The 14,416-nt window shown below is 41.0% G+C and overlaps 1 protein-coding gene across 3 annotated transcripts in view; it reads right to left on the bottom strand.

Annotated features, from left to right (window-relative positions):
• Positions 1–14,416, bottom strand: part of patj (PATJ crumbs cell polarity complex component) — a 53,079-nt gene that overhangs the window by 34,107 nt on the left and 4,556 nt on the right. For all 3 annotated transcript variants that reach the window (XM_017031236.2, XM_025054007.1, XM_025054006.1), the window contains exons 6-18: positions 13,929–14,106; positions 8,587–8,715; positions 7,459–7,728; positions 7,239–7,341; positions 6,605–6,693; positions 6,385–6,514; positions 5,208–5,339; positions 3,607–3,668; positions 3,205–3,261; positions 2,928–3,062; positions 2,630–2,836; positions 2,389–2,475; positions 1,750–1,980 (exon numbers count right to left, since the gene is read on the bottom strand). In XM_017031236.2, coding sequence (XP_016886725.1) covers positions 1,750–1,980; positions 2,389–2,475; positions 2,630–2,836; positions 2,928–3,062; positions 3,205–3,261; positions 3,607–3,668; positions 5,208–5,339; positions 6,385–6,514; positions 6,605–6,693; positions 7,239–7,341; positions 7,459–7,728; positions 8,587–8,715; positions 13,929–14,106 — 1,810 coding nt within the window. The remainder of the gene's footprint in view (positions 1–1,749; positions 1,981–2,388; positions 2,476–2,629; positions 2,837–2,927; positions 3,063–3,204; positions 3,262–3,606; positions 3,669–5,207; positions 5,340–6,384; positions 6,515–6,604; positions 6,694–7,238; positions 7,342–7,458; positions 7,729–8,586; positions 8,716–13,928; positions 14,107–14,416) is intronic.

The following is a 14,416-nucleotide window of genomic DNA, read 5'->3' as shown; positions in this document are numbered from 1 at the left end:
AAGAACTCCATCACATTCTCCAGGTTTGAAACTGGTCACATTTTAGAAAGTGTCAGGTTTTAGTGGAAACTATCAGCCCGAGTCCAGACACACAGATCAGATCGGCTCTTCTCTTATTGCCTCCAAACATCTTTCACTCAACTCTGACAGCAGCAGTGTCAGTAACAGGAAACACTTTGGCAGAGACACCACAGCCACATGTCCTTGGGTGAGAGATGAGGGGAAGATGAACAGAGGGAGGGAGAGGAGCAGAGGAGTCTAGTGAGGAGGGACTTAATATATTTATATTTCGTAAAAAAAGAAGTTTAGTTAAAGTTTAACAGACTGATTACTGGTCCTTTTCAACTTAATTAGGAAAAAAATATTTGATTTTTTAAAATCATTACTGGTTTTTAAAGGTGGACTCTGTAGAGTTTACAGAATCAGAAACTTCATTATTTCAGCATTTCTATTAAACACGTATGTATGTATGCAAACACGTGAAACAACATTTTTTAATTTTGTATTCATTCAGTTCTCATCTGCTCACATATGTTCTAATATTGGTCCTATAATTTTATTTTGTAATATTTTAGTTAGGTTTTTTTTTTTTGCCAAACTTTGAAAACTGCTCTGTGAGAATATTGTCTTACGTAAAACTGGCCCATGTCATATGAAACTCTGAAACATCAGAGTCAGAGAAAAAAAGTTGTATTTAAAGGACAAACATTTAAAAACACATCTGATCAGTTGGTCGTAGGGGAACAAATGCTAATATATTATTCAATGTTCAATGTCATGAATTGAATAAAAGAAAAAAAAAAATGTATCCGATAGAGAAAAAAATAAAAAATAAAACAAATGAGAAGACAGTGCAGACAGCGGTGACACTGGGGTCACCCTTGTTCCTGTAACTGGAGCTGTTTATGTTTGGTCTCAGACTCCAGACGTTCTGAAGTGACTGTTTAATGATTCTGACAAAAAGATCAATACACACACACACACACATACTAGAGTAATATTCTCCAGCTTAGTTTACACTTCAGGATTTGACAAATGACTCTCTATAATATTCAGTGACGTTTCTTTTTTGTGTGGTTCAGATTTCTCTCTAATTACTTCTCTTTAAACACAGCAGCTGGAAAACACTGTGTGACAGTGAACCTGTGTAGACAGAGGTCAGAGGATTTGACTCCTGAAGTCACAGTGAGCTCTGCACTGTGTGTTCAACTGGACTTTTATCGTCTTACTCTTCTGAACTCCTTGTCTTGGTCTTTATTTCCTATTTCACCTCTTTTCTCAAGATTTAGTTTTTTTACACTAACATGCAGTAACACAAAAGTGACTCTTGGGCAGTTTGACCTGAATGGACTGACGGAGAACAGGTGAATAAGGAATAAAGAAAGGAGAGAAACGGAGACACAGAGCTGACGGAGGAGGAGAGACAAACACTAAGATCCAGGAAAAGTTTGCGTTTTCTTTTTTTACAGTTGAAGTTCAAGCACTTTTTTAAACTCAGTTCCTCACTGCTCCAGGCTGTTCTCTTCCTTAGCCTACATCTTTTCTTTAGAATATAGTTAAATCATTTGAAGCAGTTTGGTGTCATTCTCTTAATGCTTTTTCTGGTGTTTTTTTGTGGCTGTAAATAAATCTCACTCGAACTTCACACATTTACCTTTACTGTGAAGGACTGCCAGGCCCCTGTTGTTCTACTCCGGTGTGTTTGTGTAGTTTGTGTGTACTGTGACTTTCTGGTCATCGTGATCTTACCTGATAGTCCAGGATGCTGAAGCCCAGACCTTTGTCTCTCTCCTTATGCAGCTCCAATATATGGACATCAGGAGACCATAAAGCCAGCTCCCCTTCTTCTTCTTCATCATCGTCATCATCCTCCTCATCTTCTTCCTCTTCTTCATCATCACTGTTTTCATCTTCCTCCTCCTGGTGCTGCAGCGTCTTCTCCTCCTTCACCATCTCACCCTCTACAGGAGCGTCCTGCTCCTGTATCCACGGAAAACATGTTTTATTATGAAGTGACAAAATTTTTGGACAAGAACAAGAATTACAAGTTAGACCAACAACAAAATCTTCAGTGTTTAACCAAGAGGTGAATTATCTTCAAGTCAAAAAACATTTTTTTTATTTTGATTTTTATATTTATCATTTGCAGGAAATTAATGTTGTTGTTCTTGTCAATGTTCCACATCTCTAAATTAGAAGATGTGATTGGCCGATGTCCGAGGGCTGAGGGTTACTCTCTGGATAGTTAACCAGTCAAACACCTACTGTGTAATACTCCATCATCAGTCCAACCAACCTCAACCCGATACGATGATCATATGATATTTTCCAATTGCTCTGATTAATATGTTCATGTGACACAGTAACACAGCAGGTGACATCAGTTACCTGTCTGACTGTCAGCTGCTGTTTTCCAACACGGTCTCCACTAGAGACAGTCTGACTGCAGAGCAACGAGGACAGTTTCAGCTCAATCTTTCAAAGACAAAACACAACACAGTGGTATTTTATCAAAGTGATACGACATGGGGAATAGTCTGAAGAACTGTAGTGTTCAATAGATTAACTTAAATGTTAATCTCATATTAATCTGAACCGTATCAGACTGACACCTCCATTCTTCTCTCACCTCATCCACACTAACTTCTGATCTTCCTGCTGTTCTGAGTCCTGGCTGCAGCACTGGTTCAGGTTCAGACTCAGTTTCAGAACCTGGATCTTGTTCCAGGTCAGAGGTCGGGTGTCGGCAGCAGACCAGGGTAAAAGGGGGAGGAACCTCTTTGAGGAAGGCCACTACCTCCCGACGTGACTTACCATAGAGCTGAACATCATTCACCTGAACAGAAACACATTATTTTATTATTATGAAATCATCAAATAAAACATTCACAGCTTAAAAATGTGATGGAGAAATGTTCAGGTTCTACCTCCAGGATCTCATCTTCAGGTCTCAAGACTCCATGATTATCCACGGGGCCCCCGGGGGCCACTGATGAAATATAATGGTGACCATCGAAGGAGTCCAACTCTACCCCCAGACGGACAGTGTGCACTGGCAACAGCTGCATTGACAGGGAAGAAAAGAAGAAACAGTCTGGTGATTGATCCTGGTTCATAAGAGGAAATCAGTGAATAAAGAAGGAAGTTTGAGTTGTCACAGTGTGAGAATCTTAGTCAACACTCACAGACAGAAGTGACTCTCACCTTGGAGGATTTCTGCAGCTCTTCATCATCTTCAATCACAGGGTCCAAATTCACCACCTGAAAACCAAATCAAACACAACACCATACCTGTGTTTTACAATTTCAAATCTGATGCTGAAATCAATGAGTTACAAAAACACAAGATGACATCACACCATCAATGAAAGGATTTCTGCAGCGATATCAGCTAATACAATAAATAAGAAATAAGATTTAAAAAGGGTTGGATTAAAAAAGTGAAAAATTATAAAGTGACTTCAGCAAATAACAGTTCATCCATTTAAGAAGTGTTTTCACTTCAACGTGTCGGCTTCACAGACAAAAATAAGGTTTAGTAGCAGATCATTCCATCGCAAACAAATACGTCTGAGTGTGTGAGTGTGTGTGTGTGTGTTCTCTCACCAGGACTTGATACTGTGGTCCCAGAGCCTGAGCCCATTTGGCCCTCAGTTCTGCTTCTGTGGCTGCAGAGAGAAGAAGACAGAGACAGAGAGAGATCAGACAGATTAGTAATGAAATACATAAATGTCATTTTTAACAGAATGTAGGAAACAGGAATGAGGTGGGGGGCGGGGGGGGGTAATATAGATTTGGCAACACTAATAAACAGCACATGTATAATATCCAGATAGTTTAGTTAGGTAAATAATAAAAGCATGACATCATGGATGATAGATTCTTACAGCATTGTTTACAGAAAATGACTTTGTAAATTCTCAGTTTGTGTGTGTGGGTGTGTGTGTGTGTGTGTACAGTAGGTGATATTTTTAAGGCAAGCGTCCTAAAAAATCAATATTATTTATGTACATTGGGAAACTGAGGATTAATGACAGTCACGTTGCTGGGATCTTTATTTTGCAGAGTCAGGATATTTGAAGGTCCACAAACCTCTCAGAGGAAGGTTCACAGGTTTAATGGTTTTAATATATACACACTAGAGTGGGAACACGCATGAATAAATCATCTTTTATGTCTTAGAACTTTCTGACTTTGGTTTGGACCACATCTGTGTCAGAACCACAGCTGCACCGCCTGTGGCTACACCTCTGCTCCATCACTGGTTCAGTTTACTGGAATTCACTGACCAGGAGAATGTGTCTGTTAATTTAGCAACTTCCACCACACACTATGTAAACATCCAGGTTTGATGTGTTCTGTGGAGTGGAGTGACTACAGCTGTTGAACGCTGAAGCCCTGACAGTCTCAGCAGATCAGTGACCAGCGCTGTGAGAAGAAGCAAATCCACAGTCTCTGAAAACCTTATGGAACTTCACAGAAGAAACCGCCATAAAATTAATCTCAACCATGGTTTCACTCGTTGAGCTGTTTCACAGCAGAGTTCCAACAACAACAGCCTCTGATTAAATTAGCAATGCTACCCTCACACAGTCTGTAGTCTGTAGAATCACAGTGATGCATTATTCTGTGATTCTGTCAGGAAGTTCAGAAGCTTCACATCTGTGGGTCTGAAACTGTGTGTTAAAGGTTAGCATTGTGTGTGGCTGCTTAGTAAAGCTAACATTTTTCAGACAGTAGTGCAGTGAGACGTGTCTGTAGGTAGAAGTGTTAAACTGGATATGAAGTTTAACAGCCAGTTTAATCTGGGCGTTTAGTTATGAGTAAATATCAGGGATTTAATGATGCTCAAAGCTGTAGAAAATAAAATGGGTGGTTAAAAAAAGTAATTTGGTTTTATGCAGTTTTACCAGCTGGTTAACACTATATTTATGTTTTAGGATTGGAGCTCAGAGCTATGACACCAACCATTTCCCCTATTTTTTAACTAAGAGTCAAAATGTTATTTATTAGTGTGTCTGAAGAAGCAGCCTCACCACACTGATGAATGAAAAGACAGATTTGGGAAATGCACTTAGGAACCCACCTTACATATTATATTGTACAGAAAATAGGAAAGTTCATGACCTCTGTTCTACATTAACACTTTTATTGTGCAGCACAGGTATTAGTTCACGGATATGTTCTAAAAGAAGAAAGGAAATCACCTCTGTTCAGCTGCACTGCACTGCTCAGTGCTGCCTCCGACCTGCGGCCTGAGGAGTCAAACTTAGAGCGAGATGAACGGGACTTGACCTCCAGTGACCTGCGCTGTGACAGGAGAGACGACTCCCTCTCCACTAAGACAACGAGGAGACAGACAGAAAAAAGGTTTACAGATGAGTAGCAACAATGTTGATAATGAACCACAGTCACAGATCAGCTGATTAATGAGAATGTTTTCACGTTTTCATGCAGTAAATGAAACTTGGCAGCAAACAAACTGGAGAGAGAAGTTAACTTCAAAGTTAACTTCAAACCAAATCGTTCAGTCATTGATTTCCCACAAGTCATCAGGTTCAGTTCTCCAGTCGACCACACAGAGACAAAAAAACATTCACACTCGCATTTCAACCATTCATGTCAGCATTCACACTGACATTCTAACCCAGAGTCACAGTTTATATTTTAAGAGGATCCTAACATCTTGGACGTTTCATGTTGGACTTTTTGCAAAGCCTATGTAAACACATGGCTCTGGCCCAAACGGAGTCCTTGTAATAATCTGACTGATTGTTACTTCTGAAGCTGCATCTGATTTCACTGTCTCTTTCTTCACACCACTTCCTGAGTTGTTTCAGTGGATAAAAAGGAGCCAAACGACATGTAAATTATAACATGTTATAAACCTGAGGGTGAACTCTGCAGCTGGGCACGTCTCTATGTTTTTGTCAGTAAAGAAATAAGAAACGTCTGGAGGAGATAAGAGCCCTGCTCTCCTCCACTCCTTTTAAAATCACTTGTTTCCCTCTGGCCTGCAGGCTGACCAGCGCATGCTGCCGTGCCACCGCGCGACCAAAAAAATGACCCTGTACTGGGAGAATTAATCTCTCCGGACGCGAGCAGAGGAGGAATCTCAGACTTTCTGCTGAGAGTTTGGGAAAATTGCACAAAGTTGTAAACAAATTTGTCATTTTAATCTAGGTGAGAGGACAAGAGGCGGGAAAAGGTTGAAGACAGGAAATAGGAAGAAAAGCTGTGATAACTTTTACACAGTTAACTTCTCAAACAGAAGCAGAATATTAATGACTGTTTCTTTACATATTATCTTATCAAACACTAACAGAGAGACACCCTTGGAAGTTTGAACCACAAACACGTGCAGCTGAAACAGATCGCTCCTACCTTTATCCAGGGATCTCTCCAGGGCTCTGGGTTTCTTCCTGACCAAAGTCAGAACCACAGTCTGACCCGTCTGCTTCATCACCTCCAACACCTCCTGATTGGTCATACCATGAAGACTGACTCCGTCCATCTGGAGAGACAGACACAGGAAAAAACCAGTGCAAAAAAGTACAAAAATACAGTTCTAATAAAGTTTCGACAGAGAGGTTGAAGGTCTTACGGCTAGCAGTCGGTCGTAGACTCGAATGTTTCCACTCTGGTCTGCAGCGCTGCCTGGGACGACATATTTGACAAAAACACCAACTGCATCTAAACAGAGTCAGAGACGAGTGGACGCAGATTAAAGCCAGTCAGACAAATGTCAGACATTTGTGAAAATATTCTGCAACATCAGAGTCTCCACTTCAAGGAATTTTCCAGGAAACGCCCTGTCAATATATCAGCATCATGTTCAACTAAACAGGCTCAGTGTGAGTACATTAAAACTAAAACATCACCCTGACCATGTTTTTAAGCGACCTAATAAAATCATGAGTTTATTTCGTTATATAAACTTCACTGAACTACAACACTTTTTTGCGCAATAATGACCCTGACCAGGTTTTTAAGCGACCTAATAAAATCATGAGTGATTTTTTTTGGGTGGAAGAACTATATTTACACTCTATATTTAATTGCAAAAATTAGCAGACCATTGCATCATAATTGAGACTGTGAATGAATGTGCCAGTGAAAGTACTTGTCTTCTGGATTTGTTCACACTGATCTGTCACAGTAGAAAGCCAATCATGGCTGCAGTCAGCCTGAGATAATGAAGCTGATGGTACAATAACATGTTTCCCCGCTGCTCCCACCTTGGCTGGTCAAAGGATTGTAACCAATGATGGAGATGCCGAGGCTCTGGCCGTCTTTTTTTGTTAGTGGAACTTCATGGATCTCATATCCTTCCAGGTTTGGCTAAATAAAAGAAGAAACATCAGCAACAACTTATAAATCATGAATAAAAAATAAAAACTGACATCAACTAACAATCAACAAGAAATGGAGAAGAAAAATTCAAACACGGCTTCTCACGGTCTTGCTGATCCGATGTTGTGGTACAGAGACGGGGCGCTGTGGGGGCAGATCAGGGAGCCGAGGGGGTAAGGAGGACACAGGAGCAGAGTCTGGAGGTGGAGGAGGTGGTGGAGCTGTTGGCTTCTGACCCTGAGGTTCTCTGGCAATCAGCATGGTCACGTGACTACCACATCCCTGCAGGACTCTGACAACTTGGTCGCTGGTGAGCCCTGTGGTGGGCGTCGCCCCAATACGTAAGATGTGGTCACCTGTGCGAAGACGTCCATCCTGACAGGAAAAACAGTGACACTTGAATGGACAAAATCAGAGACATTAAAGATGAAGCCAAGTATGATCCAACAGCATCAGACAGACTGATCTGCCGCCAGGTTGTCCTCTTTTATGTGATGTCATCATTTTACTTTATAGTTTTTTTCTTCTCAACACATTTGATTAGAAATCTCAAAGTTACAGCAAAGTAAAAGTTAAAGTAAGTCACAACACATTGATAACCAGCAGAACCGGTCATGTCTACATCATATAAACGCTCTATGATGGTGTTTTTTTATTTCTCCTGTCACACAGTTCAGATCTACAAAAAGTTGAGGAACACTTAAAAAATAAAATGAAGGTGAACAGTTTATATTGTCAATCAAAATCTTGGTCAATGAACAACATTAATAGGTGTTTATCAATTTCATGTCCAAACAGGTTAAAACTCAATAGAGCGGCTTCAGTCCAGCCTCAGTTTGAAACTCAATACATCACATGGTAGAGCGGCTTCAGTCCAGCCTCAGTTTGGGCAAAACGTGTTTATCTGAGGCTTTAAAGGCTCCTGCTTCCAGTCTTTTATGAGGTCAAAGTGAGAGGAAAGTGGTTAAAAACCTCTATGTCAGACCCATTTAGCTGCTGCAGAGAAATTTATCTTGTCCAATTATTCTAATTGATCCAATTAATCTCGTAGCAGAGTGATAATTCCTCTTTGAGTTTTCCTGCTGCTGTCAGCCCTGACGTACGGCCCGTGTGCTAATGCCCAGATGAAAACATCCACTGCCTGAACTTCCACAGTCACCAGCCATGTTGCTCATACTCACACGGACGTAAATAGAAATTTATGAGGACAACATCAGAGGACTTTGTCCCTACCTTGTCAGCCACACTGCCGGGGATGAGTGTCCTGACCACCACTCCTGTCATCTTCCCTCCTACGATGCCGAAACCCAGACCAGAGCCGTCGTTCATCAGTTCGATCTCTTCAACGTGACCCCACTGATCCTGCAGCAGAGGACAGAGGAGACACTGGACTTCAGTCTGGACGGAAAGTATTTGATGCAATGGCATGGGAGTGACCATGGAGGAACAAGGAACTGTGATTTAATCTTAATATATCATCATGTCTATAGTATCGCAGTATATAATACGTATCGTCTCACTAGATTCTGGCTTACATGTTTTTGATATGCACCCAAAACAACAAGTTTAGTTTTGTTCATCAGAACTTAGTCTGTTTCTGGGATTTTCTTTCCCCCAGAAACAGGCTTACTCTAAGACATATTGAATTGTGCACATATTGCAAAGTGATTAGCATAATTCAAATCGAAATCAGGCCAATCAGGATGTCTCTTTTTGATGCACACTCACTCTGCCATACTTACAAGTTCTTGCTCATTTTTTAAAAACGTAACTTCTGGGATATTTGTGAGTATTTTATGATAAATTACACATTTTGGATGATGTAGAAATATGAAGATAAAGGTTGAAATGACAAAAGGGCAACAGTGACAGGCAGATAATCAATAGTTACATCATTTTCTGAATACATTAAACATATGTGGTTTAGCAGTAGCAGCGGTGACCACAGACGCCACTATTTTAGGTACACATCATACCATATCAGGAAGCAGCAGCTGAACGTCTAATGAATTGTTAGACTACAGTAATGACTTTACATTTACACTGCAGTCACAGCAGTAACAGTCACAGCTGCCGGCTGGCTATCTGTCCTGAGGTGAGAGGTCATTAAAGGGAACCTCAGCAGGTAATTACCAGCTCAGAGCATTTCCTCCTCTCTGATACCAGCTGCTGATCAATGGGAGGCTGCAGCAGATACCTGCACACGCACACACACACACACTCACCAACACAGCCACACCATCTTTATGAAGTGGCTGTAATCAGAAGTGGCTCTGGTCTCTTATTACAGCTGTGATCTGATAGAGGAGGCCTTCTTCTGTCTAATGAAATGACCTCCTCCTCCTCCTCCTCCTCCTCCTCTAACCCTGGTACTGTACACTGTAGGAAAACCTTTTCCAGATAAAGTCAGCTCACTGAGAATTTGTTCAGTGCTCTAATCCTCCAGCAGAAGTTCACTCTTTTCTGCAACTGTTGGCGTTTTGTTAAGGCTGACATGTTGAATTTATTCCACACCTAAACATCTCACACACACACACACAGACCCCCCCACACATATACACACACACAAGTCAAGGTAGTGAGAATATGAAGAGAGTTAAATCAAGGCTACATTAAAGATGAATAGTGAAGTGTAATAAGTTCCAGCCCAGTGTGTTTGATCTGCTCCCTGCACCGTTTTCAGCAACATAAACTTATTATGGACAGAGTGTGATTCATCCCCCTGCTGCTGATGCTGATGCTGCTGCTGCTGTATTACTTTGACCCCTGCAGAATCAGGGTGACAGTTAACCTTGGAATGTGGTCGTTAGCTTCAAGCCTTCTGTCTGTGACATATTAGTTCAAGAACAAGGAAGAAACTGAGGAAAGTTGGAGGATTTAGAAACACTTTCCTTCAAAAAGAAAATAAAACATGAATTAAAACAATGCAACAACAGTTTTGGCTTTCACTGAACGTCGACTATATTGGGATGTATTGATCACTGGGTTAAAAATGTCTTTATTTTCTTCATTATGTTTTTTTTTTACCTACAGTTCTTTGACAGTGCAGATAAGTCAGTTTTAGTTCTGCCCATGCATTTAAAATACAATTTAAAAAGCTGAAAACCTCAATTAATGCATTTATTTTTTACTGCCAAAATATAAATGCATTTTCCCCATAATATCAATTAGTCACTTTTTCTCAAAGACAGAGAAGATTGTGTTGTCAAAAAACAGCAGGTGAAATGAAAAGCTGAATTTATCTAACCAAGTGGAAGGATATTAGTCTAAACTTCCTCAACTTCTACTTCCTGAACCTCACCATTCAAGTAACGATGACATTGTCAAGAGATACACATGGCCAGTATTGGCAGTGGGTGGCGCTGAATATCTCTGCTTTATGTTAATGTTGCTGTTTGGGCTTTAAGAGCGTTGTTCATTATTAATGAGAATATTTGCATTCCATATGTAGGAAAAGTCTTTTTTATGAATGCAGCATTGTTGAGGAACAAGCAACCAATTGCCCATTAAAGTTAAAGTTGATCTTGATGCAGTAGCTGCAGCAAAACAGGAGCAGTGCCAGCTGAAGAGCCAGCTTTCTCTATGGACTCTGGTGCAAAACCGAGAGACAGAGCGAGACGGAGCGAGACAGAGGGAAAGGAGGGGAAGTTTAAAAACTTTCAACCAAACAGAAATGTTCCTGAGTTGGAACTGAACGAGAACCTGGACAAAGATAATGAGCTTTCTCTCACTTCACCTCTCATTCACACTCACACTTCTGTGTACTTTAAAGGTGTGTTCACACAGGTGCCGTCAGCCAACGTTCACCTGCCATCATTATCACCATCGCATCATTAAGCCGCCACTCTCATCCAGTGAACAGTGGTGACCCAGCCCTGACTCTCTGACTATAGACTAACAACAGCTGAACTATCTGAAGAGTCGGAGGAAAAGGGTTCATTTGTTTGGTTGATTTCAGGTTCAGGCAGCTTTAAAAATCTCCTCAGGTTTCTTTTAATTGGACAATCTGTTGTGTTTTTAGAACTATCTTCTCTACTTTTCATCATTTTTAGGAGAGCCATAAATCCAGGGCGGCTGTTCTCCTCCACAGTTTGCTCAGTGATGGTAAAATAATATTTCCTAAGAGATAAATGCTGTGAAATCATATCTGAGTGATTTACACTTGTCTTTATGAGACACTTCCCACTGACGAGGTTTCTGTCAGCGTCACAAACAGGAGCCAAGAGTTTTGATGCCAGAACAACACGTGGGGTCAGAGTGGCCTGGATCTGCCCAGGCACAGGAGTCTTGGCTTTGTTTGCAGGGCTAAGCGAAAGGCAATAAAATCCCATCCAGAGTTGCGTTTTTCATGCCCTCACCTCCATTAAATGTGGCCTCAATGGAAACAGAGCATGAATAAAACAAAAGCGAGTGGAATCAGAGGCCCGGTATGCAGGACGTGGCCTCGGTCCAAGAAGCTCGGGTAAGGTGAGGGGGGAGGGGGCAACAAATAAGAGGGACAGTGTAATTCTGTGTGATAATGACCTGGACAATAGAGTGGGGCAGAGTCATTATGGCTGCAGCTAACCTGTAATCATCTGCACTCATTAACAGTCTGAACAGTCCCCTGCTGGTCACCGCATCACTTTTCCTAATGAATTTTTTTGGTTTCAGACAAATAACGCTGCAACATGTATCAGAGGAACTTCATTGAGAAGTTGAAAGGATGTTGGTAAAATGCATCATATTCACAAAGCAAGTGCTCCTTTATTAGGAAATATATGGCTTGACATTTCTGTTGAGCATGTGCAGCTTCACTTTGGCTTTTCTATACACACACACACACACACACACACACACACACACACACACACCTGAACTCTGCAATCATGACGCACTGTTATATATAGACAAACCTAGAGGCTTCGTTAAGTTCTAAGTTCTAGCTTTGTATCATCACAGAAGGAAGTTTAGGGAACTTGGTACTGGTACTGTTCTCTTGTCATGTTCCACATATGTTCATTAACTGCATTTCCACATATTTCACACTGTTTAGAATGACTGCTAAACATTACAGAGGAGCTGCTGCATGTAGAGTGAGAGACAAATGACTTCAGTGAGCGAGGTCTTTAAAATAATACTAATTAACAGGTTTTAACAAAGAAGGAGAAATAAAGGCTGAGAATTAATAACTACACACAGTTTACATTTGTTATTGACACCATCATCATGTTACCACTGTGATAATAACATGCAAAAAGGTTTTATAAGTTCATGGTTAAAACCAAAAGGCCAGGACTGCTGCACAGATGAGACAGAAGAATGAACAGTTCCATCACAGCAGTCATACTGGAATATAACAGTCTGACTGGTTACCAGTATAGTCATTAACCATTTGCCTGCTGCTAGTTCATTATTACCACCACTGCTTCAGAATTGGGGCAGATGTAGCCTACCTGGTACCCAATGGTAATTGACCTTTGACCAGAACAGTCAGGACAGCGATGTCTGTGACATCACTGTCTCTACATCTTCATGTTTGCCTCCTCCACACTGAGGTCCATCCTGTCGACATTCATCGATCGCACATTCTCTCAGACTTAAATACATATTGCCAGGAGCGATGCTGCGAGTGGAGCACTAACTTGATTTCCTATAGGCTCTAAGGTCATAAAAATCTCCCTGGTCAATGTCAGACTCACGGCTCGTCATAAACACCACGGCCAGCTTCTGATACAGGGGGAGTAGACTCAAAGTGACCTCTGGTTATGATTGACGCCCTCTGCTCTGCTTGTTTTGAGTGACGAGAAAGCTGTTGGATGATGATGATGATGTAGATGTGTGCGCGTCTGTGATTATTTAAAACAACCTGCCCCAGTCACTCTTTTGGGCTACAGGACAGAGATGATGATGCGTTCAGGAGCAGTGATAGTTCTCTCTTTTTGCAATTTAATTTACAGGTGATGAAGATATGCCCATGTGGAGATGTTCAAAAATTAAAGATATATTCAGTAGGTGGCAGCATTGCAACTTTGCACAAAGAAAAGGCAGGATTCTATAATAAAATTAATTATTATTATGAAAGAGTAATAGTTTTGTAATAATAATGCTAATGAAAATAACATAAAATATAATTTTTGACACTGATTACATGAGATGTTTCAATCTTACAACCTTCATTGATCTGAGCTACAACAACTGGACTGTTGATCACATGGACAACCCTTCACTCCCCACAGGCGTTCATTTGCCTCTGGTGCCTGTGACCCCGATGCATCTAAATTGTGTTACTGCCCCAACTCTGCAGGTGAAACCAGATGAAACCGTTTGAGTTCATGACTTCACATTCATTTTGTTGTTTCTCTACAACAACCAACACTAAAACTTTAGCACCAGTCGTGCGTCTCCCATCTGGAGATACACAATGTTTTTTTATCCAGATAAAGAAAGCTGCTGCTGGCACAGCTGAGTAAGCAAACTGTCTCCACTGCAACAAAAGTACAGATCACAAATCTGGAAGAAGGAATCTTCTCCACTGACTTTTACACAGCGAAACCAAATAACAGTCTAAATGGAGTTAACATCAGACTTCTTACCGTGTTTACAGGTGTGATGGAAGACGATGTGGTCGATGGCCGGTCCCTGGCCACCACCAGTTCCACTGTCTCCCCAGGCTGCTGCAGGAGGTTCAGGGCCTGTTGCTGACTGATCCCTGAGTCCAGAGGACTGCCGTTGATCACCAAGATCTGGTCCCGCTCCTGGAGACGTCCATCCCTGTGGACAAAGCTCTCCATTCATACGCATATATATATAAATAAATTTGTACTATATTGATCCCAATCTTGAAGTTGTTGTGTTAGCAGGAGATATGGTGTTAACAGGCCAAACGTAGTTATAGAAACATATTCATTTTATAAGCTATTATATTATATGTTACTTGAAACTTTTTATACATTTAAATATTCAAACTGCTAACATATCCTGAGATGCAGATTTGGGGACAGACAAATAAAAGAGGAAGGTCCACTGGGGGGTGTAAGAGGTGAATGTGAGATCAGGGTGGAGGATTTCTCTGGATGTGGTT

The sequence above is a fragment of the Cynoglossus semilaevis genome, chromosome 2 (genome assembly GCF_000523025.1).
Source record: "Cynoglossus semilaevis isolate Cse_v1.0 chromosome 2, Cse_v1.0, whole genome shotgun sequence".
Taxonomy (NCBI): domain Eukaryota; kingdom Metazoa; phylum Chordata; class Actinopteri; order Pleuronectiformes; family Cynoglossidae; genus Cynoglossus; species Cynoglossus semilaevis.
The sequence above is the reverse complement of the archived record's forward strand: the minus strand, read 5'-3'. Positions and strand labels throughout refer to the sequence as shown.